A 26,385-nucleotide genomic window follows, 5' to 3' on the forward strand; every position below is an offset into this window, starting at 1 on the left:
TCTTGATTCAATTAATCGAATAACGCACAGACTACCACTTCAGCTTGTGTAAAAAAAACACTTGGTGCTTTGAAATGTCAATATTTATTGTATTATATTGATGGCTACGACACTGCACTGGAATAAACAACTCATAACAAAGAATCGCAAGTAACTGATCCTGGAAGACAGATTTTTTTGGGAGAATTTCTAGAGGCATTCCCTATAAAGACACCCGGAGAATTTGTGGAAGAATCCGTAGGAAAATCGCTCAAGAAAAATAGGCATTAAGTCCCCGGTGAAAGCTCTAAAAGACTGATTCGTGAGGAAATTTTCGGAGGAACCTCTAGAGCAAATCCCTGGAAACATCCCCACAGCAATACCCGGAGAAATCCCTGGAGAAATGTCTGTCAGGAGTAACCTTTGTAGAAACGCCAGAAGGGATCCTTAATGAATCCCACCAGAAACTAATGGAAGAATCCCAAGAAGAATTTCTAGATAAATCTAATGAGGAATTCCTGGAGAAATCCTTAGATAAAATATCTAGTGAAAGTCTGGAGAAATTACTGGAGCAATACTTGAAGTAATCCCTGGAGGAATCGCATATAGAATGTCTGAAGGAATACCAGGAGGATTTCCGGGTAGAAGCCCTGCTGGAATTCCTGAAGAAACCATCGAAGATATTATGAATTTTCAGAATTTTCTCGGAGAAATCTCAGGAGGGATTTCTGAAGGAAACCTAGCAGGAATTGATTGAGATATCCTAACGGAAAATCCCGAAAAATCTTTAGAATCTCTAGAGCAATCCCTACAGAAATTGCTGGAGCAACCCCCAGTGATATCGCTGGAGAAAATCTGAGAGAAAGCCCTAGAGGAGGCCCTAGACTAGAGCCACTCATGGGAGAATATCTAGAAGGAATCACAGGAAAGATTTCTCGAGGGAATATAATTCCTAGAGAAATATCAGAAGGGACTGCTAGACTAACCCCAGCAAAAATTGCTTGTGAACTTTAAGTAGAAATCCCACCCAAAACTCTTGGAATTAATCCAGCGAGAAGTCCTGGAAAAATGTCAAGAAGATTTTCTGGAAGAATTCCATAAGAAACTCCTGGAGAAATTTCTGGATATATTCTCTGTAGGAAATCTTGGACAAATTCCTGAAGGAATCCTATCAGGAATTGCTTGAAGGATTGCAGCAGGAATTACCAAAGAAATTTCAGCAGGAATACTTGGAGTGTTAGCGTAGTTAGGTAAAGTTTTTTTTTTCTTTTCTAAACATACACTAGAGAGATAAGGATGGAAGAGGGGGTCTCATTTCTAAATTCGGCCCTGGTGTATATCCCTTTCGTGACGAACCAGCACAATTGTGCTGTTGAGCAATAACAGTTTTGCATATTTTTATCATCTGGTTAGTCTTTGGTTTATGTAATGTAAACTGTTTTAATAATCGAGCCACTTACATGTTTGTAAACAAACTTTTGTTTACGTTGCATGTGAGATTTACCACAACAAGTTAAACAAAAAGTGAACGAAATGCGTAAAACATGCAAAAGTTTCATCTGTCGCATATTTTTTTATTTCCGATTTATCAAACTAGTCAAAGCTAGAAATCGAAAGTTGAAGAATAGTTCTTCCAAATGAGGAACAACATTTCTTGTTTTGTTAGGAAATATAAGAGCTCTGAAGAGTCAAAGTTGAGCAATTTGTATGGAAATTTCAACTTTTTGCGCTCCGTGCCGAAAGGGATATGAGTACCGTAAACCGGGGTCAAATTGACTTCGAGCCGAAATTAATCCAAGGGATTTCAGCAGCGCTACAGTTGCGTTTCATGAGCGTTGAAGAGGTTTTCAAGGGGTTTTAGGGGCGTTCAAGGCGATTTCAATGGAGTTCCAGGTGATTTCAGTGCCGTTTCAATGTACGTTTCAGGTTATTTTAGGGGAGTTTCTAGGGACGTTCCTGTGGATTTCATGAGTGTTTCAGGGGCTTTTGAAGGATGTTCCAGGGGCTTTCAGAGCGTTCCAGGAGTGTTCCAAGGAATCTCAGAGAGTTTCAGAAGGGTCAAACACTTTCCGAAGAGCTTCAGAAGCTTTCAGAAGAGTTCCAGGGGCAGTTGAGGGGATTGCGGGATGTTTCAGGCGTTTCAAAGATGTGATCTTCTATGGGTCTCAGGGGTTTCCTGGGGCGTGCCATGTTTTTTTTCTGGCGATTGCAGGAGCATCAATTCAAAGAAAATTGTTTCGTAAACCTCCTGAAATTCCCTGAAAAGCCTTTATACACATCTGAAACAAACCGGAAAATACACCATGAAACATAAAAATTACAATCTGGCATCTTGTATAAAAATGAACCCTCAAATCTGTTGAGAACTGTATAAAAACAACAGAATCTTATGTTAAAATGTTTTCTATGGTGTGTATTGTTGAGCACATATCAAAATTTTATTCGTTGTGACGATTACTGTAGGTTAACAATTAGATTTATTGTTACTGTATTTTCTATGGACATACAGTAGATTTTCTTCAGAATCCATTGTTAGTTATAATTAAGCTGTACACCAAACCTCATGGCACTGCAATAGTGCCATGGGATTTGGTCGATTTTGTGTAAACCTCACACATTTTGGTGTTAGAAATATCAAGCATGTTTTTGTTGATCGCAAAACCTCAGCTCAACTTCCGTCGACACTGCAGCTAATTTATTACATAATTTGTTTCTGATTTGTAAGTGTTATTACGAAAATCTAGACGAAAATAATTAACCAAGATCTCGCTTCACAGGTACCTTATTTAAAAAGGCTTCCAGCTGAACACAAACATGGAGGAATTCTATGCCAACAGCAAACTGGAACGATGATGTTCGACGAACTACGCAACTCATATCGCCCGCGAAAGACCAGCGGTTTTCTTCCTGCCGCCTCGGTATTGCCGTGGGCTGGTAAGTATGATTTTGCTTCCATTCTGTATTTCAGTAAATATCTTAAGAAATAATTCATTGATTAGTTGATAGTGACGTTAGTTGTCATTGACTACACATAAGTTGTATATCAGCCATTCCTTGGAAAAACGATATAGTGCAACTCCGAGTGTCGTAAAACTTGATGGGTTTATAGTTCATCGAAAATAATTAGACCACTGAATCCAGTGGAATGTACTGGAATCCCTGAAAAAGTTCCTAGACATTTCTTTTAGTTTTTATTTCTGTGCATTTTAACTATTGCTAATTATACACTTGAGACAAATTTCTGGACGAATCGTTGGAGAAGTTTCTGGACGAATTCCTGGACGAATCCTATGTTTGGAGTAAACCCTGCAGGAATCCCCGGAGGAATTTCTGAAAGGAGTTATTCTAGGGCAATTACGGGAGCAATCCCTGTAAAAATTTCTGAAGAAATCGCTTGAGGAATTCCTGAAAAAGTTCCTAGACAAATTTCCGAACGATTCGTTGTAGGAGTTTCTGGACGAATTTCTGGAAGAATTCCTAGAGGAATTCATGGAGAAATCCATAGAGGAAGAAATCCCTGTAGCAACTTTAAGAGAATCGATGGAGGATGTCTCGGAGGAAATCTTGGAGGAACTTCTGGACAAATTCTTGGCGGAATCCCTGGAGGAATTTCTGGAAGTATACTTGGAGAAATCGCTAGAGTAATCTTGGAGATCCTGGAGAAATTTCGGCAGGAATAATTTGAGGCTTTGCTGGAGGCATGTTTGGAGGAATTCCTGGACGAATGCCTGGAACAAGTAAGATAATTTTCGACCTTGTAAGATGTTTTTGTATTTTGTGGTGTATTTTAGATGCGCCATAAGATGTGATGCCTCAAGCAAAAATTACGGATCGGTCCAAAAAGTATTTCAACCCCGAGAATAACTTTTTAAACTCAAATTTATATGCTTAATCAAATTGGACTAAATTGTAGGCTGTGTTCTTCAAGATGTAGTCTATCGAGTGTCTTCAAATGCTACAAATGGTTAAGCTCGCTGTAATGTTACTTTTGTACCTCATCACCCACTAAATGCAACTACATAAGTGGTCTAACACCTAGCGTGCTCGGCACAGTTCCATCATGTCGCTTATAGTGTTGCCATATATAAAGCTAAGTCTGCTAAACCTAGTTACCTGGCTGGTGGGGCATCTCGCGGCATAGCACTAGGTTACAAAAAAACGAAGGTCACGAACTTCTATCGAAAACCTAAATATTTGATGCATTATTATGTTCTGATATCAAGATCGTGCTTCAAAAAATTTTAAGTAAAACAGTTTTGGAATTTTTCCTGAAAATCGAGCTCTACAGTTTCTAAAAATATTGAATTTACTAAAATTCAAATATTTGGCGTTGCAGTCAACGAATTTTCAATCTTTTTGCAAAAATAGAAATCTGAGTATAATATGTTTCGATCATCTGATCATAATTTTTGCATCAAATTAGTGGGATTCGAGATATTGGTAATTATATAGACCAATCTCCTTAAATTTACGCAGAATTTCCAAAAATAAATGTTAATTTGTATTTTTTTAGTAAGAAAAAATCAATTAAAAAATTCTTTCGCAGCGTATATTAGATGTTAGCCAGGTACAGTAAAAATTTCAGCTCATTCGGGGCATTGGGTACGGAAATAGAGACATCCCGGGTAGAAGAAAATAACTAACGAAGATCAAATTTTGCCATTAAAAATAAATAGCTGAATGGCAAAATTTGTTATTGGTTTGTTGGGAATAAGAGCTAAAAGAACAAAAATAATAACTGACTTTGTACCGGAAAATAACTCAATATTAACTAATTTTATCCTTGTAAGAACAAACCAAGGACAAAATATTTCAAAATGGAGAATAACTGAATATGTCATTATCGAGTTATTGAGAACAAAGTAAGAACAAAATAAGTGATTTCAAATAAGATTATCATAATTGTAAATTTTGTTTTTATGATTGAAAAAAACTGTATTGTAAATTCTGAAATGTTTTGTCCTTGGTTCAATATTATAATAACAAAATAAGCTATTATATACTTTTTTTTTGGAACAAAGTTTGTTCTTTTTTCTCTTATTCCTAACACACCAATAACAAAATTTGCTCTTAATCAATATTATATTTGAAATAAAATAAATACTAAATAACTCATCAATAACAAAACAAGTTATGATTGCCAAATATGCAATTAGGATGTTATTTTACTAAGGATGCTCAGAATAACTTATTTTGCTATGATTGCATATCTTGTTATTATTCAGTTATTATTTGTTCTTCAATAATAACTTAGAAATAACAAATTTTGTAATGATAATGTGTTTTGTTCTTAGCGAGTTATTTAGTGTTATTCATTAATAACATAAGAATGATAAAATGAGACATGATGGCAAAATTTGTTATTATTTTGTCCTTGGTTTGTTCTTCGCCTATACCCGGGATTTGAAGAGAGCAACTTTGCTTAGAAGTAGAAAAAAAAATCGATTTCAAATCGGCTGCCTTGTATGGAAAGTCGAAAAAAAATCCGCTCCATTGTAACTTTTTTCCTCCACGTTTTCGAGCTCAGGAAATGATTCTACACTAAAACTAATCATCAGCTTACCGAGTTCAAAAATGCTGTAAACAATAGTGTAATTTACACAAGCTTCCGGTTCAAATGCAAAATGATAATTCATTTTCGCTTTATTTCCCAGACCGCAAAAGCACAAATATAGTACGGTCTACATAACGCCCAACTCAAAAAAGCACAATCAATTCAAAAACATAAGAATTTGCTGTATCATAATAGAAAACAATTCTCAAACCATTGAATCAAATGTAAACCAGTTATAAATTCACCGCTCGAACGTTTACTGTACATTTCACTGTTTAAGCAATATGCAAACATAAGAATCTTTTGTATTACAATAGAAAACAATTCCGAAACAATAGGAAGCAATCAGTGAAGTACTAGATTGAAAGTAGTGAGCTGGATTTTTGTATGGTGAGATGATCAGTTCTCCATTTCTGTAATGAAATGGTACAAACAGCGTGGGTTATATGATTTCTTGACTAATTTGATGCTATTTGAGCAAAAGTTTGGGTAACTCTGTTGTTGTATTATTTATTTCTTGCAACTTCAACAACACGGTTATTAAAACTTTTGCTCAAACAGCATCAAATTAGTCAAGAAATCATATAACCCACGCTGTTTGTACCATTTCATTACAGAAATGGAGAACTGATCATCTCACCATACAAAAATCCAGCTCACTACTTTCAATCTAGTACTTCACTGATTGCTTCCTATTGAATTGGGATAACATTCAAGAAAGCAGAAGAACAATTGCTATTAATAAAATCAACATCAGTCTACTGGTCGTTTAATCCCTGTATATCTCATACTTACTTGAGACCGTGTCTCCACTCTAACTATATCTAACATGGAATGTTTGCCTTTGACCATGGTTAAAGCTGATGCCAGGATCGGTTTCGTCTCGAAGGGTTCGCTGTAATAGGAAAGGAAATAGGAATTGAAAAACAAACGTTAGAAAGCAATCGTAAGTCCTACTTGTTGATTGGTGGTAATGATGTGGCTATGAAGAGTTGTTTGTTGCTTGGGGATTATGTGTGTAAAAGAAGCATTGGAAAACCAAGCGAGAGTTCAATCAGAGAGAAAGCCAGTGAAGGCAAATATATGTTGTGTATATGATTCAGCTATGTATCAACATACATACATTTATTTGTTCAACATCACATTTAAGACAAGACATAATCAACAATAGTACGCCACAATACTCGGTTTGGGGCTGCCGCTCTCCATCCTCGGTCGCGCCCAATGCTCGCCAGGTCACGCTCCACCTGGTCCGCCCATCGTGCTCTCTGCGCTCCACGCCTTCTTGTGCCAACCGGATTAGTTGTAAACACCAGCTTTGCAGGGTTGTTGTCCGGCATTCTTGCAACGTGCCCTGCCCACCGTATCCTTCTGGCTTTGGCCACCTTCTGGATGCTGGGTTCGCCGTAAAGTGCAGCGAGCTCGTGGATCATTCTTCTTCGCCATACACCGTTCTCCTGCACACCGCCGAAGATCGTCCTTAGCACGCGTCGCTCGAAAACTCCGAGTGCTTGCAGGTCCTCCTCGAGCATGGTCCATGTTTCGTGCCCGTAGAGGACCACCGGTCTTATTAGCGTTTTGTACATTGTGCATTTGGTGCGTGGGTGAATCTTTTTCGACCGCAGTTTCTTCTGGAGCCCGTAGTAGGCCCGACTTCCGCTGATGATGCGCCGAATTTCACGGCTCACGTTGTTGTCAGCCGTCAGTAAGAATCCGAGGTAGACGAATTCCTCCACCACCTCGAAAGTATCCCCGTCTATCGTAACATTACTACCCAGACGGATCCGGTCGTTTTCGGTTCCGCCTACCAGCATGTACTTTGTTTTTGAGGCATTCACCACCAGTCCGACCTTTGCTACTTCGCGTTTCAGGCGGGTGTACAGCTCTGCCACCGTTCCAAATGTTCTGGCAATAATGTCCATGTCGTCCGCAAAGCACACAAATAGACCGGATTTTGTGAAAATCGTTCCCCGGCTGTTGAGCCCGGCTCGTCGCATCACACCTTCCAGAGCGATGTTGAAGAGTAGGCGGGCTGCAAAACGGTGAGTCGATAAGGAGAGCGTCCAATATAGCTCTGGTCCTCACAAGTTCCTACCTCATGCTTCCACGGGTCAAGCGATGACAAAGACTGCCAGCTAAGAGTTGTGTGCTTAGCTGGTAGTGCAGCCTGGGCACTGTTGTCCTTCTGACTTCAGCTAGATTGAGGAGGTACGATCCGAGTGTCTGTTCACCAAGGAGGTGCGGCTCAAACAGCGTCTGTTCTGGCATCCAGCGGCTGAGTAAGAAACGCTGCACCACGCCCAGCTAGATCCAAGGTGGTAGCCCCATCAGCGTGGTCGTCCCAGTGTTGGTTGGGACGTTAAACAGAACTGGCACGATGGCCCTCCGGCGAGACAGGAGTGTTGGCGTAGGCCCAATAAGCCACCCGTAAAAATCCCCATTGTGAATAACATAGGAGAAAATACGACTCGATACAATCGGCAAAGACCCACGCGACGAAATAAGGACTACGATTGGAAACTTGGAACATGGAATTGCAAGTCACTAGGTTTCGCAGGATGTGACAGGATAATCTACGACGAACTACATCCCCGCAACTTCGACATCGTGGCGTTGCAGGAACTTTGTTGGACTGGACAGAAAGTGTGGAAAAGCGGGCATCGAGCGGCTACCTTCTACCAAAGCTGTGGCATCACCAATGAACTGGGAACAGGATTTATAGTGTTGGGCAAGATGCGACAACGTGTGATCGGGTGGCAGCCGATCAACGCAAGGATGTGCATGTTGAGAGTTAAGGGCCGTTTCTTCAACTACAGCATCATTAACGTCCACTGCCCACACGAAGGGAGACCCGATGACGAGAAAGAAGCGTTCTACGCGCAGTTAGAGCAAACATACGATGGTTGCTCACCGCGTGACGTGAAAATCGTTGTCGGCGACATGAACGCGCAGGTAGGAAGGGAGGAAATGTACAGACCGGTAATCGGGCGAAACAGCCTGCACGCCGTATCAAATGATAACGGCCAGCGATGCGTAAACTTTGCAGCCTCCCGTGGTATGGTAGTCCGAAGCACCTTCTTCCCCCGCAAAGATATCCACAAAGCCACCTGGAGATCACCCGACCAACAAACAGAAAACCAAATCGACCACGTTCTAATCGACGGTAAATTCTTCTCAGATATAACCAACGTCCGCACATACCGCAGTGCGAATATAGATTCGGATCACTACTTAGTCGCTGTATGCATGCGCTCAAAACTTTCGACAGTTATCACCACACGTCAAAGTCGAACGCCACGGCTCAACATCGAGCAACTTCGTAACGTAGAAGTGGCACAAGACTACGCGCAGCAGTTAGCAGTGGCCCTACCAACGGAAGAGCAGCTTGGCGCAGCTACACTTGAAGATGGCTGGAGGGACATCCGATCCGCCATAGGTAGTACCTCGGCTACAGCACTAGGCTTCGCGACTCCGAATCACAGAAACGACTGGTACGACGGCGAATGTGAACAGTTGAAAAACGAGAAGAATGGAGCATGGGCGAGAATGCTGCAACACCGTACGAGAGCGAATGAGGCACGTTACAAACAGGCGCGGAACAGGCAGAACTCAGTCTTCCGGATGAAGAAGCGCCAGCAGGAAGAACGAGATCGCGAAGCGATGGAAGAGCTGTACCGCGCTAAGGACACACGAAAGTTCTACGAGAAGCTGAACCGCTCGCGCAGAGGCTTTGTGCCACAAGCCGACATGTGCCGAGATAATCACGGGAATATTCTCACGAGCGAGCGTGAGGTGGTCGAGAGGTGGCGGCAGCATTACGATGAGCACCTCAATGGCGACGTTGCAAGTACCGAAGGTGGCGTGGTAACAGATCTAGGAGTATGTGCACAGAACGAAAGACTTCCGGCCCCTGACCTTCAAGAGATTGAGGAGGAGGTTGGCCGGTTGAAAAACAACAAGGCCGCTGGAGCAGATCAACTACCAATAAGCGAGCTTCTAAAATACGGTGGAGAAACACTGGTGAGAGCACTACACTGGGTCATTCCCAAGATTTGGGAGGAAGTATTACCGGAGGAATGGATGGAAGGTATCGCGTGTCCCATCTACAAAAAGGGCGACAAGTTGGATTGCGGGAACTACCGCGCGATCACACTACTGAGCGCTGCCTACAAGATACTCTCTCAAATTTTATGCCGCCGTCTATCACCGATTGCAAGAGAGTTCGTGGGACAATATCAGGCTGGATTTATGGGTGAACGCGCTACAACGGACCAGATGTTCGCCATCCGCCAGGTGTTGCAGAAATGCCGCGAATACAACGTGCCCACACATCACTTGTTCATCGATTTCAAATCGGCGTATGATACAATCGATCGAGAACAGCTATGGCAGATTATGCACGAATACGGATTCCCGGATAAACTGATACGGTTGATCAAGGCGACGATGGATCGAGTGATGTGCGTAGTTCGAGTATCAGGGACACTCTCGATCCCTTCGAATCTCGCAGAGGGTTACGGCAAGGTGATGGTCTTTCGTGCTTGCTGTTCAACATTGCTTTGGAGGGTGTAATAAAAAGAGCGGGGATAAACACGAGTGGGACGATTTTCACGAAGTCCGTTCAGCTGCTTGGTTTCGCCGATGATATTGATATTATTGCTCGTAAATTTGAGACGATGGCGGAAACGTACATCCGACTAAAGAGTGAAGCCAAGCGAATCGGATTAGTCATTAATGTGTCGAAGACAAAGTACATGATGGCAAAGGGCTCCAGGGAGGAATCACCGCGCCCGCCACCCCGAATTCATATCGACGGTGATGAAATCGAGGCGGTTGAAGAATTCGTGTACTTGGGCTCACTGGTGACCGACGACAACGACACCAGCAGAGAAATTCAGAGGCGCATTGTGGCAGGAAATCGTGCTTACTTTGGACTCCGCAGAACTCTACGATCGAACAAAGTTCGCCGTAACACGAAGTTAACCATCTACAAAACGCTGATTAGACCGGTCGTCCTCTATGGGCACGAAACATGGACCCTACGTGCAGAGGACCAACGCGCCCTTGGAGTTTTCGAACGGAAGGTGTTGCGTACCATCTACGGCGGAGTGCAGATGGAAGACGGGACTTGGAGAAGGCGAATGAACCACGAGCTGCATCAGCTGCTAAGAGAACCAACCATCGTCCATACCGCGAAAATCAGGAGGCTACGGTGGGCGGGTCACGTCATCAGGATGTCGGATAGCAACCCGACTAAAATGGTTCTCGAGAGTCATCCGACCGGTACAAGAAGACGTGGAGCGCAGCGAGCTAGGTGGGTCGACCAAGTGGAGGACGATCTGCGGACCCTACGCAGAGTGCGGAACTGGAGACAAACAGCCATGGACCGAGTGGAATGGAGGCGGCTACTATGTACAGCAGAGGCCACCCCGGCCTTAGCCTGACCGGTAAGGTAAGTAAGTTGAAGAGTAGGCGTGAGAGTCCATCACCTTATTTCAGTCCCCGGCGAGATTCGAATGTACTGGATAGTTCACCCGAAACCCTTACGCAGTTTTGCACACCGTCCATCGTTGCTTTAATCAGTCTAGTCAGCTTCCCAGGAAAGCCGTTTTCGTCCATGATTCTCCATAGCTCTGCGCGGTCGATACTGTCGTATGTCGCTTTGAAGTCGATGAACAGGTGATGCGTTGGGACCTGGTATTCACGGCATTTCTGGAGGATTTGCCGTACGGTGAAGATCTGCTCCGTTGTCGACCGGCCGTCGATGAAGCCGGCTTGATAACTTCTCACGAACTCATTCGTTTTAAGTGACAGGCGACGGAAGATGATCTTGGATAGCACTTTGTAGGCAGCATTCAAAATAGTGATCGCCCTGAAGTTCTCACATTCCAAATGGTCGCCTTTCTAGTGAATGGGGCAGATTACCCCTTCTTTCCACTCCTCCGGTAGCTGTTCGGTTTCCCAGATCCTGACTATCAGCCGATGCAGACAGGTGGCCAACTTTTCTGGGCCCATCTTGATGAGTTCAGCTGCGATACCATCCTTACCAGCTGCTTTGTTGGTTTGGTGTATCAAATTTTGTGCATCTCAGACTCGTAAACTTTTGTCCATATAAACATATTAAAATTGGCGTGGAGCGTAGACTTTGGCCGAACTCCCCTTTCTTTAGAAAGTCTGCGTGGTTAATGAACGGACCCTTACATTCTGTATAATAACATACAATGTTTTCGCAATCCTAGAAACAATCATGGATGATACTTAAAGGAAATGTAATGTAGCAGATCAAATAAGCGTAAGATGTATAAGAAGTCGTTCAAATACAACAATCAGAAACACATTCCAGAATTTCCAAAAACTGTAACAAAATAGAAGTACGGTGGTTAGAAAAATTCCAACATTGATGTATGCCAATTTTGAATTGTCATTCACGCTCATGAGCTTTTATCGCTCAGAGTTCAACAGCATTTTCTGCACTCAAACAAACCACGAGAGTATTGCTATTTTACTGCTAGGGTGTAAATCAACTGATTTGATTGGCTCCTATTAGCATTAGTTTGCAAAGAGACGCTATAAACGTACCTATCAGTCTGGCCATAATCTGCATTCTCGTTTTATGACTTTTCGGTTACTACTGTGGCTTCTAGCTTGAAGCTATACTTTCAGTTGCACAGAGGCAGAGCGGCATCTCTATGGCGAATCGCTGTCTACGTAGTGTAGCCGTGTAGCATCATCCGAAATCGACACCACCGGCAAGGTCAATAAATCTGCACGCCACACTCAGTGGCTCCAATCAACGACCTTCTACGAGTCCGTTCATCCGCTGCTAATTTCGTTTTCGTATATCTTGTGGAACATAAAATCAAACCGGAACACACGATGGGTAGATACACATTTTGCTGGGGGCTGATCAAGAACAACGTAGATCGATTTGATGAACAAACTTATTCGTAGCCTTTTTGTCCATGTGATATTCTATGAATTGATGGGCCTATAACCCTCAAAAAAACTTCGCTTCCTCTATCTTTTTTTCGGACGATCCCCAAATGATATCGCGTTGACAGGCAAACAACTCTGAGACATGCTGCTGATAGCATTGACACACATTTTTCGAGTACATATAAGCAAACATCAGGAGAGACAAGCGAGTGTCCCAAACATATGGGAACGACCTGACTCAACGTCCATTTATTACCGCCACTGGTAGACGCCTGCCACTCTCTTGCAGGAACAAATAAGTGACACTCAGACGTGAAATTGGTATCATTTATTTTATACAACAACGTCTCATATGTACACACGTATGCATGCCAATAAGAATGTCTACCAACCTAGCTGGCCAACTAGCCAAGCCAGAGTGGGAAAAAACTGGAACAATCCAGCATGGCCGGGCCAACACCCCGGTACGGGGAATGAATAAACAAACCGGCACATTTATTTCTGGATGTCGTCGACTTTGACGGGTGAATCCGGCGTGTGGTGGCACTGCTGGCATTTGAGCCAGATTCGAACCAGAATGGCTGGGGATTGGGGTGCCACATTTACCTATATGATGTGTATAGATTCGCAAATGCGAATCACGGTTTCTTGCAGAACACCGATCACGGTCAGAATAATGGCTAGCAAAGGCCATAATGTTTGTCTCTGTAATCAAGCGGTTTCGAATGTCAGTGAGTTATGACAGGGAATTGAATGGCATAACAAAGATTGATGAGATGGAATCCCAGAGGCGATACGGTCGTATTATGCGAGACGGCAAATTGGTGAATTACGAATGTTCACCGGTTTGTGTCAGAATTTGTATCTGACAAATGGTAAAGTTCTAATTTAATTTCTTAGTTTGATTTATTGTGGTATTTTTGGTCACATTTAACACTATAAATTTATTAGGAAAAACAATACGACTCACATATTTGGTATGACATGCACATGGCATACACTTTTCCTGAAAATATGGTGGAAACATGTTTTGTAAGACAAGAATCCAACTTAAGGTAAATATATAACGAAGCCATCCCTCGAATTTTCAAGACCACAAATCTAAAGAACCAAATGACGGATTGTGCTGAAAAGTTGATCGATTGGTCACCACCAGCGGGTGACTAATCGATCAACTTTTCAGCGTGGTGAAACATTTGGTTCTTCAGATTTGTGCTCTTGAAAATTCGAGGGGTAGCTTTGTTGTATAGGGTGTTAGGTTCCTGGGTGCAAACTTTTTAAAGGGTGATAGAGGACCATAAATGGTGAAAACAATGTTCTACGCATATGGTCCAAATCTCAACCATTACGTAGTTATTGAACTCCCCATGTTTTTGACACTTATTGCATTAACTGGCTATAGCTTTAAAATGGTCAAACTTATCGCAATTGTTTTACCCCTATTCGAAAGATTATTGAATTTTCTATGAAATGGCATCTTTGAACCGATTGGTTTAGTTAAATAACTAAGTTTTCTAAAGCAAATAGCTTAAAAGTTGTGTGTTTCGATTTGTATTGTCAATTATCTTTGAAAAACTTAAAATTCTTTCTTTGGCAAAGTTGTGGCCTCTGTTCCACTCTACATCTCGTTCTTAGACATCAAACTTCTATCTCTTATCGTTTTCTTGCAATTTCGATTTAAACGTCGCATTTCAGATCAAAAATTTGCAATCGTCATGGTAAGCACTTTTTTGCGCACTGTGCTGCACATTTAAATCAAAATTGCAAGAAAATGATAAGAGTCAGAAGTTTGGCGTCAAAGAACGAATTGTAGAGTGGAACAGGGGCCACAACTTTGCCAAAGATTTTTTTTTAATTTATTACCCATGTTTCAAAGATAATTGACATAAACAAATAAAAACACACTATTTTTAGTTATTTTGCTCTAGAAAACTTAGTTATTAACCTAAACCAATCGATTCAAAGGTGCTATTTGATAGAAAATTCAATGATCTTTCGCATAAGAGTAAAAAAACTACGATGAGTTTGACCATTTTAAAGTTATAGCCAGTTAATGCAATAAAAGTCAAAAACATGGGGAGTTCAATAACTACGTAACGGTTGAAATTTGACCATATGCGTAGAACATTTTTTTTCACCATTTATGGTCCTCTATCACCCTTTAAAAAGTTTGCACTCATGAACCTAACACCCTGTATATTCACCATAAAAATTCAATAAAGTAATCTTGAACTTGTTTCGCATTCGTCAGGTTAAATATAACAAAATATATTGCGGAGATTCCACCTGTTTAGACTCCTGCGCGAAAATTAGTTGCGTGGATTTTTCTTGCGTGGGCCCAAACATATAAAAACAGACCGCGTCCTGGTGAATATTTTACGCTGCGTTGATAAGTACACGTTTGGCGATAGTTTAGCATTGTAAACAAACATTTATAATACACCTAAGCTGAAAATAAGCCGAATAATTTACTTGCTTTGGAATCTATAAATCTTCACAACGGGCAATATTTAAAAAATGTTATTGCTGAAAAAAGTAAAAATGATTTATTTAGTGGAAGTTAACCCTTTTTCTAACTAATAGTGTTTTGATTAAGGAATATTCAGGTACCTAAGTTCAAATAACAAATCAGTAACTATTCATAGCTTTTAGCAACCCCGTTATACTAGCATCCCATTTCACTCTGACGTCCAGTCCATGAATATATGCAGTTTGGTGGTAGTTGGCCCCAATAGCCACAGATGTAATGGCGTGGGTTTCAACATGACCATGCTGAGTGTGATGGCTTCGATTCCCTGTCGGTGCAGGAACTTCTCATAGAGGAAATTTCCTTGGGCATAGCGTGTCAATTGTTCATATATAACAATAAGCTGAGAAGCAAACTTTGTCTCAGTGACAAAATACGCCAAAAAGAAGAAGAGGCCCTGTACACACTTAAAACAGAATACCGAGATCAGCTGTGCAAATCTCGGTTAATGTTCATTTACTGAATCTCGGCTAAACATTTGACGTTTGAAGTTTGATGCCAGCGGCACCCATTGGTGCTGCTATGAATAAAATTGATTTTTTGCCGAAATTTCTGTTAAATTTAAGTTGCCGAGCACTCGGCTGTGCGGATGTCAGCAAAAGAATGAAAATTAGCCGAGCTCAACTAAGTGTGTAATGTGTATCTTCTAAAGTAGGCGTTGTGATAACATTCCTATCCTTCCTTAGCGGTCGTCAGGACATGGTCAAGTATACAATGTCATGCTTGTTTTGCTCAACACTATCATCTATCATTCAAAACAGACTTTGTAATGTTAATGTAACAAATTGTAATGTTTTTATTCAAAATTTCGCGATTCACTGAATACCCTAATGGCACTTTAATTTACTGTATAGTTCAGAACTTTGTTAAACCAGTTATTCAGCAATTCGGTATTCAGCAGTGATGGCACCGAAATCAGCATGACCAGGTCTCGGTTAGTGCATCATATTTTACTGATGTTGATGATGCAGTAGTATGGAGTCACGTCTGCAGCCTGTATCTCAATATTGTTTTTATTCTATGACAGTGCTTCCCAAACTGTGCGCCGCGGCGCCCTGGTGCGCCGCGAACCTTTTCCAGGTGCGCCGCAGACTTTTGTGTTGAGACGAAACAAAAAGAAAAAAAATCCTTATTTGAATAGCGGAATCCCTTTATTTTTTTTTTTGTTTAGTAAAACTAGTGTCGCTTCACATTTTTTTTTAATCTTTCCCTGAGTCATCGATTGTTCCATAAGATTTCTGGTGTCCTTTATAAACATATTAATCAAATCCAAATTTTAAAATTTTAAGTTTTTGAAATTGTTTTTGGACCTCTTAAGCTTCAGCTTAGCTTGTGATTTTACTAGAACTTGTCCAAAGTTTTTTTTTTCAGGAACCTTATTAACGTTCTTTTCATAATAATTACAAGGTCTTTGGTACAGCTTAGCGGCACGGCAGGTATGCCGTTCTGACAGTGTGAAGAGATAGCTTTAATCTTTTTGAACCGGACTGTTTCATCAATACTGCCGCAACCTCGCTGAATTCACTGAAGTTTGTTATGCTCGGTTTCATCACCGGGGTTATATATGGCAACTCTAGCTCCAAAGAGTTATGTTGAAATTTATAAAAACAAAAAAATGTTCATTCAGAGCCCACCCGGCAGATTCTACAATCTTTACATTTGTGTCTTTGTTTGCTAATATTTTCCAAAATAAATAAAAGCGTTTGAAAGTGTTGTTTTGCATTTTCCGCAAAAAAAAAACGATCTTTTAGTCAGGTTCTGTGAAGTTATTTTAATTCAATTATAATTTTTATTTATTGCTAACGCCTTAGAATGTTTGGCGGAATTATTGCACGGTCAGAAAATTCACTCTTTTTTGAGCTAAAGTAGGAAAACTCAAAAATGAGTAAATTGCATTTCCAGCGCTATTCTTGATGATGTCAAGAGTATCATACGGCTTAAACTGTTTGGAATTTTGCTCTTGGGCCAGCGCTATCGCTGGAAATGCAATTTACTCATATTTTGAATCCTACTCATTTTGGAGTTACTATTTCTTAGCGTGTGTTTTACCTGTACCTACATCTGATTTTTTTTCTATTTATTAAGCTGCTATGATGAAGTTAAGATGATTTTTGTAATCTTAAAAATCCTTAAATTATCATCAAATAGTTAATTTAAAAAAAACTATTTTCCAAATTTTCTTTTAATTCTAAGAAAACATGATATAAGAAATGTTTCACGATTTTGCCTTCGATATTTTAAAGTGAAAGTTGTATAAAAGCTTTGGTGCGCCGCGACATTCTTGAAAATTTCAAAGGGCGCCGTGATAGCAAAAAAGTTTGGGAACCTCTGATAGAGCTTATCAAGGAGCTAAAGAACAGTAAAGCTGCCGGAAAGGACGAACTTCCGGCTATATTTTTCAAACACGGAAGGCCGGCTCCAGAAACACGTTATCCTTCATTTGGGATATTCATGCCAAAACTACCAGCTAGCTGGCTGGAGGAGCTTAATTGAATTGACCTCCTTACAAAAAGAGACACAGACTGGAGTTCGCAAATTACCGAGGAGTAAACACTCCTGAACGTTGAGTATAAATTATGTCATGTATTCTGTTCAACAGAATAATACCGTTGGAGGAGTCCTTCATCGGTGCATACCAAACTGGTTTTAAAGAGGGCCGATCAACAACGGATCAAATGTTTACACCGTTTACACTGTGACAAATCCTACATAAAATTCGGGAGTACAACTAGCCGACCCACCATTTGACCATTCATTTCAAAGTAACGTACGATTCAGTGAAAAGAAATGAGGTAGCGCAGATATGAGGGAACACGGTTTTCCGGCAGAACTTATAGGACTGATTCGTGAAACGCTTGATGGATCGCAATCAAGCGTACTGGTTGCGGATGAGATTTCGACGTAAGCTTGAAAGGCATACGACGCCGAAATATATGATTGAAATTGTAAAATTTAAAGAACTCTTTCAAAAATGTAATGTTTTGTAACGAAATGCTGTTTTACCGAATTTTGTTAAATTCGTTAACAGTTTTATTTCGACGGGTCACGTGAAATATTTCAAATGATTAGATGGGTCATGCAGTTAATAATATAAGAAACCTATTTTAAGAAGCAGAGATTTCCCTGAAAGATTCTCCGTGTTAAATCGTTAAATATACATATTTTTTTTACGAATTATGTAGATTTTTGCTGTTCTTTGGGTCAAAGTTATTGCAAATGACTAATTTTCCACCGTCTCTCGATAATGCCAAATCAAAAGCTTTTCAATTACAGACGTCATTTTGCCTTTCTGAGTGAAAAGCTTCATTAAGCCCATCGATTGAGTAGCGCAAATATTTGTACAATGTCAACACAGTGTAGCACTCATATTGTAAATGAGATTCCCATTAGTTTAATGAGCTCGTATGGGGCGGTAGTCATCGTCACTATCATCAGAACGAGACGGAATCAAACATCCCCAAGCCGGCAAAACGCGTAACGACAATTGGTTGTGGCATGTAGATGGAAAATCGATCAAACAGTCCCCAACAGCACCTCGCAGTCTCGCACATCACACCGATAGGTACGACCGGATGCTTTCACCCGCACCCGATTGGAATAAATCTTCGGATTTGATAACCTTGCTTGTAAGTATGCATCAATTCAGCGCCTGTCGGCTAGACGCTAGACATTAACTGGCTAAGTTGGATGAATGCACGGCTGGGTGGGGAAATCCTCAATCAAGCGACACAGCACCAGACCCTTTTTTGTGACGTTATAACTATGACTGGCAAAAACGTAAAAACCGTTTTCCGAAAACTTGAAGGTCAATCAATAATATTAGATAATAGATACATAATATGGTTTCTGTGATTTTATTCTGCTGAACACTGAAGAATGACGACTTCGGTCGTTCCTTAACATTTGATCATCATGGGATAAATGAAGTCGTAGAGGTCTAATTTTTACATGAAAATGGACCATGTGCATTGCAATACCAGAAATCAGACCCTATTTACCACGTGAGGATAGTAGTATAGGCAAGCAGACGTTACAGAGCTGTACATAGACTGTAATCACATGTTTTACCTATGTGGACCCCTGCGGACTACATAAAGTCATATTCCATCATCGGTCAATAAAAAGGTCTCTTACAACTATTCCTACGAAAATATGATGACTTAAGCGAAGTCATGACTTGACTTCAGAGAACCATATATGGAATATAATGAGAGTTTTTTGCATACGGAAAACAGCGGTTAGCTCCAGAAACTAATACTGTATCGAACAGGAGCAAGTAAATTTCTTTACTAAATTCCTGAGTACCCGGGATGGCCTGATTAAAGTCAGTCCTTGAGTTCATTGAACTGTAGATAAACTGCAATCACATGTTTTATCTATGTGGAGTGGAACCTCCTTGCAATACAATAAAGTCATTCTATCATGGGTCAATAAAAAAGTCTCTTACAATTATTCCTAGGAAAATTTGATGGCATAAGAGAAGTCATGCCCTGACTTTAGGGAACCGTAGATGGACAACTCTCTTTACCGAGTTGGTTGCAGCCAAATTTCATGGATACTCACCATCCATTGACAATCCAAGTGATTTAGATGATGCCGTTGATACTACAACGGCCTTCATCGTTGAAGCTTTTGAAGAAGCATGCCCTCTGCGGTCTGTGAAGACCACAAGAGGAACCCCTTGGTGGAACTATGATCTGGTGAAGCTCAGGAAACAATGCTGAAAGATTTGGAACAGACGACGTTCTGCTGGATCGGAGGCTTTCAGGTTGGTTCCACCTACCAGAAAGCTCTTCGGTCTGCTGAATGATTCGGCTGGAAAAATCTTTGTACAAATATTTCAGCCAGTCGGTTGAACAAAATCCATGCAAAATCTAAGGATTTTCAAGTGAACGAACTTCGTTTGCCAAATGGTGAATTCACCTCCTCTGATGAGGAAGTTTTGGAATGTTTCTTCAGTACACACTTCCCCGGATGTGTGGATATTACATCTTCGGATGAACCTGATGTCTTTTCTTGTAGTTATGATTCTTAAACTTCGGCTCGGAGTATCATAACTTTAGAATCGATTGAATGGGCACTTAATAGCTTTGCTCCTTTCAAATCTCCTGGGGCAGATGGGATTTATCCTATTTTGCTTCAGAAGGGATTTGATCATTTCAAACATGTTTTGAAACAACTACTTATTTGCAGTTTTGCTACAGGGTATATTCCCAAATCCTGGCGGGATATTACTGTAAAGTTTATTCCGAAAGTGGGTCGTGCGTCGTGTGAAGAAGCAAAGAGCTTCAGACCTATCAGTGTGACCTCTTTTCTTCTGAAATGCTTAGAACGCATTGTCGATCATCACATCCGTGATGTTCATCTGGACAATGTGCCTCTTCATGTGAACCAACATGCTTACCAATCTGGAAAGTCCACTGTGACTCTTTTACACAAACTTGTTTACGATATCGAGAAGGCATTCGCTGAAAAGCAATCCTGCTTGGGTTTTTTTCTTAGATATCGAGGGTGCCTTTGACAACGTGCCTTTTGATGCCATATTGGAAGCCGCACGGGGTCATGGTATATCTCCACCAATGATTTCCAATTGGATTCACCAAATGCTCAAAAACCGACATCTCTTCGCGACATTGCGTCTAGCGGCGATTAGGAAATTGATTGATGGTGGATGCCCCCAAGGGAGAGTCTTATCACCACTTTTGTGGAATCTCGTAGCAGATACGCTATTGAGGCAACTCAATAATAGCGGTTTTCCTACTTATGGTTTTTCCGACGACTACCTAACATTGTTAGTCGGTAAGTGTGCATCAGCACCCTGTTCGACCTGATGCAAAACGCTCTTCAGGTAGTTGAGGGTTGGTGTCGCCAATATGGCCTTTCGGTAAATCCGAGTAAAACATCTATTGTTCTTTTCACGGAAAAGCGAAACCGTAATGGTGTTCGACCTTTACGTCTCTGTAATCAATGTGACTTAACAGGTAAAGTACGTTGGAGTCATTCTTGATTCCAAGCTTTCCTGGACACCTCATGTTGAGTTCAGAATCAAGAAAACTTGTATGGCCTTCGGGCAATGCCGGCGAACCTTTGGTACAACTTGGGGTCTAAATCCCAAGTACATCAGATGGATTTACACAACTGTTGTTCATTCAATATTGGCCTATGGAAGTCTTGTGTGGTGATAAAAGGGCGAAGTGAGAACGGTCCAATCAAAGTTAGGCCATCTTCAAAGGATGTGCTTAATGGCGATGTCTGGAGCGTTCTCTACAACTCCTACAGCAACGCTCGAAGTTCTCTTTGACGTTGCCCCACTTTCTTGCACTTACCGCCTATGGGTACTCGGTTTACTAGAGGAAACTCCTGTGAACCGCAGTTCAACACACATCTCGTTGTTTCCACTTTTGGTGAATTGGGACAAAGCTGTCCTTGCTCCAAGAGATCTTACAACTGCTTGTAATTTTCCATATAGGACATTTTCCACGAAATTCCCTTCCCGTGAAGGGAGAACATCTGGTTATCTGGAGAGACGTATTTAGACGACATCGTATGTTACACTGATGGCTCCCTTCTCGAAGGTCGACCAGGAGCTGGTGTTTATTCTCGTGAGCTAAGGCTGCATCAGTCTTATTCACTTGGTAGATACTGCACCGTTTTTCAGGCCGAAATCTTTGCTCTTATGTACGGAGTGCAATCAGCACTTCAGCAGCACGTAATGGGCAAAGTAATATACTTCTGTTCAGATAGCCAGGCTGCTATTAAAGCACTTGCTTCGGCCAACTCCATGTCAAAGATAGTTATCGCTTGTCGATCTCAAATCGAGGAGCTGTATTCAGCAAACGCTGTTCACCTTGGGTACCTGGCCATTCTTCCATCGCTGGAAATGAATTGGCTGATGAGTTAACTCGCACTGGAACATCACATGACTTCATTGGCCCTGAGCCAGCTATTCCGGCATCCAAGTGTTGGGTAAAGCTTCAGATTGATACCTGGGCTGCCACTCAGCACAAACAATACTGGAATAGTTTGGAGTCATGTCGTCAAACAAAATTGTATTGTACCGAGCCTAGGGGTTGCAAAGTATCTAACAAATCTGTCAAAGCAGAATTTCAGCATGCTGGTCAAAGCGTTGACTGGCCACTGCCGACTCAGCTATCACATGACAAATATTCAGCAAGTTGATTCATTTGCCTGTGATAGCTGTGAATTCGATTATGGAACATCGTATCATTTAATATGTAACTGTCCAGTTTTTGCGCAACTGCGTTTCCGAGTACTCTTATTAAGTGAAACTGACTTTAGAAACCTGACTTCGGGAGGTTCTGCTGTTCTTGACCCGCTGTGGTAAAGAGCTATAAGGCTCTCTTTACGCTTTATGCGTTATCACACTGCCCTTCTCAGGGCGCTGTTTGAACCCATTGTGGTACGCTTATGCGTTATTACAGTGTCCTTTTCAGGACGCTATGTGAACCCATTGTGGTACACTTTTGCGATCCTATTCCCTTACCTGTCCTTTTCCCTGGCATATCCTTGTTCCTTCCCTTCTCCGTCAGGTAAATGATGAATAGGCTCGAGTTCATGGCGATGCCATAAATTTCCCAAATGGAGGAGAACGTGTCTCTGGAGCCGACCTACTCATACCTGATACCCGGGATGGTCTGATTAAAGTCAGCCCTTGAGTTACTTGAACTGTAGATAAACTGTAATCACATGTTTTATCTATGTGGAACCTCTTTGCACTACATAAAGTCATATTCTATACCTTTTTCTCTTACAACTATTCCTAGGAAAATTTGATGACCTAGGGGAAGTCATGCCTTTAGAGAACCGTAGATGGACAACAATGCTATATTGAAGAGGAGTATAAGTAAATTCCTCAACTAGCTTCCTGAGTACCCAGGATGGCTTGGTTGAAGTCAGGCCTTGAGTTCATTGAGCTGTAGATAAATTGTAGTCACAGCTTTTACCTATGTGAAACCTCTGTGCACTAGTAGGCTAGTAGGTTCTCGACAAGATTCCTGAGTACTCGGACCAACTTGACTGAAGTCAGGTCTTAAGTTTGATAAGCTGTTTATGAACTTAAATCACATGTTTTACCTGTGTGGAACCTCTGTGCACTAAATAAACTCATACTGCCCCACGTGTCAATCAGTAGATGAATAACACATTATGGCCAAAAAAACACCCGACTAGCCAAAACTGATGCTTCTAATTTATTTCTTATGGGAGTGGTCAAAACTGAAGCACCCTGGCCAAATAAGATGGAAGCTGATTGCTTAACCCTCCTTTGGCATTAGGGTCATTTTGACCCCAACGCAAACACTACGTCAGCGAGCTGTTTGCAACGTGATGCAATAGGAAGGTTAAGGAAAATTATTTTTTCTGCCATTTTTTTATCAAAATCTATGGTTTTCACAGCTGTTATCATCATATTACACTAGAATCTACTCGTAAAAAATAATTTGATTCCTATTGGGATCGCAACCGCCTGAACAACGCACTATAGCCAAAACAACTGACTGACCAAAACTGATGCTTCTACCCTAACAACATTTTGTTCACAGCCAACAATTGACGTAGTTCATAGTTGCTGTTTTGTAAAACATGGAACAGCATCATCATGCACCTACACAGTAGAATCTCGCAACGCTGACTGACTGTCGAACGTCAGCACGGAACATTGTTGATTTTACATTACGTCGTGATTGAGCTTCCTTTCGTCAGCCGGCTTGATGGCCTAGTTACATAGTTGTGATTCCCATTGAGGATGCCATTTCATTTGTGTGATTGCCTTCCCAGCCCTGCTCACTAAGAGAACAGTGTTCGAGGAGGTCTTTCAACAAGTTTCTGAATCGAAAAATTTACTATGCCTTACACGCCATCAGCTCATTCTACTATGTCGCAGCTGAGTGGCATGGCTGCTCAGTCAGTCAAGCCGATTCCGGCATAAAACGGTTCCATCCGTTTCGAATGGTGACGAAATCGATCAGGTTGGGAATTTGTTTTCTGTGGGGTCTTTTATTTGTACGATACATTAGTATAGTATGGATGACGTAAAAAGACGGAATATGTTGGCTTTTCTTCGGCTTTATCAAATAATAGGTGAGTAATGACAGAATATTCTCAATATTTTTAATAAATTAGTCAGGATTATGGAAATAATATTCCAAACAAAAATACAAAAACTTACTAAGAATATTTGATACTAATTATAACAACCGAATAATTACATGTATCCATTTTGAACAGACCTAATGGTAATCCCACGGACTCACATCTTGGCGTCTCTAAAATCTTCGAAAAACCACCGAACGGTTTTTCAACCATGATTCATTTGGTGTGTTAAGCTAATTAATCCCGCTGGCAACGTCTGGCCAGTACTATCTGTCGGCTGTGCTCTTGACCACAGATGTATGTATGCCACTAACCCAAACCGCGCCAAACCATTTTACACCACGTCGGCTTCGGACATCGGAACAAAAACAAACATCAAACGACCTTCACTAATCTTTTCATTTTTTCACCAATCAGAAATCAGATAAGAAAACGAACCGACGACGACGACGAGTCAATAACACCTGGGATGGGAAAAGGAAAGCTTTGTTGCAAACGGGTGATTTGGCAGCGAATTGATACGAGCATTTCTTGTAAGCTGGGAGATTCGATTTATTTGCTATCATTACGGCGGCGTGTTATGATAAAAAGTCAACGTGGCAGCGATGATGTGTGCCAGACTGGATTATATGATAGACATTCATATTATCGTACATGGGAGGTTCAAAAATAGGACTTGGATTTTCCTGTACATACAAGTTAACATCATGTTCATCAGTCTTAAACTTTTTCTTTAATTATTATACATAACAAGAGTCGATGAGCTTTCACCATAACTAGATATTCAGATGATTAAACTCTCTGTTGATATTGATGTAGTTGATAGTATTTGAAGAACTCAAACTTAAATTATATCGTAAGATTTCCGCTCTTGTGCCCGGTGATCTCAGTAAAGATTCAATTGTTGATATCTGTTCGTACACTGAGTTCCACGATACTGCACGTATGGTTGAATCATACTACATCTGTTATACACTGCCATGAATCGCATACTTGTCCCATTTGCATAGGAAATCCAGCAAAGATGGGACTGATATGCGATTCACGGCAGTACAGGTAGCAAGGTCGCGTCATAATCGCAGTTCATTAACATAAGCATTCGCCTATCCTGTTCACCTTGGAGCGAACCTTTAGCGAACCACTTCTGAGAACGGGGAATCCGCGGAATCACCCACGGTAAAGGAAAGTTGTATCCAATCGAGTCCAATCAACTCGTATAGGTGCGTACGTCAGATTTTTCGTCATACCATCACTACATATCGTCATTTTTGCGCAATGTCTATTGTGACTCACAGTTGAAAGTAGGTATCCAACAATCGGGACGAATAAGGAAGCTTTACGCAGTTCAAGAAACATGATCATGGTCAATAGCTAAGCTCTTCTGAACAAGATGTGCAAAGTCATCCAAAACGAGCATACAGAAGAAAACGTGGTGCTCAATCGAAAATCCATGTGAACCATTAGTGCATTACTAGGCAAGAAGTAAGAAAGTGTGATGTTTACAAAAAAGTCATTGTGGTTAAGCTCTATCTATTTTTTATTCTCACAACAGACAGTAAATGATTGCTAATTGTGCGACTCGTGTCCTAAATGCCACTTATAGTACAGTTGAACAAAAAGATTCCATTATTGTGTTATTTCATGATGACGGCGGACTTGCAAACGATTATCAGACTGAGATGCATTATTAAACCATTTCACAGTCGAAACTGAGTGATTTTCTCAAATGCTCCCGATGCTCATTGAGCTGAATCCAGAACGTGCAAATAAAACGATGATTTAGCTTAATAGTTCCACGCAGAGAACGAAAATAAGGTCACCGGAGGATTTTCAGGCAATGTCTTCATTTAAAAAATAAAGCCTTTAACATTCTTTCTGAAATACTTTTTTTAGAAAAGTTACGAAATAGTTATTTGAAAAAAAAAGAAGCATAACCTATGCTCAAGGGGCATTTGATAAAAGAGACCTAACTGACAAAATATAAACAGAAGCGAAAAAGAGGCAAGGTTTGTCTTCTGAATACCTAAGAGTATGCTTTTTTTATATCTACTTTTCAAGTGAACAGCATAATAAAAATAAAGCTACCACAGCAAACTCCTTACAATTCCATACCACCAACCGCGGGTTGTAAGCGCCAGTACCTATATGGAACGAACTTTCCGCGGTAGCTACATATGGTATGCCGGGAAGCCTGGAAGTACGTCGCTCTTGGAATAGCTGCGGAGCTATTCTCAGCAAGGATGGATCTAGAAAATGACCTAAATCGCGGTGCGAATAA

General features: G+C 41.0%; 2 protein-coding genes across 4 annotated transcripts in view; both read right to left on the reverse strand.

Moving 5' to 3' along the window:
• The window catches only part of LOC134288479 (uncharacterized), a 429,933-nt gene that overhangs the window by 108,082 nt on the left and 295,466 nt on the right, over positions 1 to 26,385 (reverse strand). The gene's annotated exons all lie outside the window — the stretch shown is intronic.
• Positions 1 to 26,385, reverse strand: part of LOC109426849 (sphingosine kinase 2) — an 85,565-nt gene that overhangs the window by 8,856 nt on the left and 50,324 nt on the right. For all 3 annotated transcript variants that reach the window (XM_019702404.3, XM_019702405.3, XM_019702403.3), the window contains exon 3: positions 6,329 to 6,428. In XM_019702404.3, the coding sequence (XP_019557949.2) occupies positions 6,329 to 6,428 (100 nt within the window). The remainder of the gene's footprint in view (positions 1 to 6,328; positions 6,429 to 26,385) is intronic.

The sequence above is a fragment of the Aedes albopictus genome, chromosome 2 (assembly GCF_035046485.1).
Source record: "Aedes albopictus strain Foshan chromosome 2, AalbF5, whole genome shotgun sequence".
NCBI classification, from domain to species: Eukaryota; Metazoa; Arthropoda; class Insecta; order Diptera; family Culicidae; genus Aedes; species Aedes albopictus.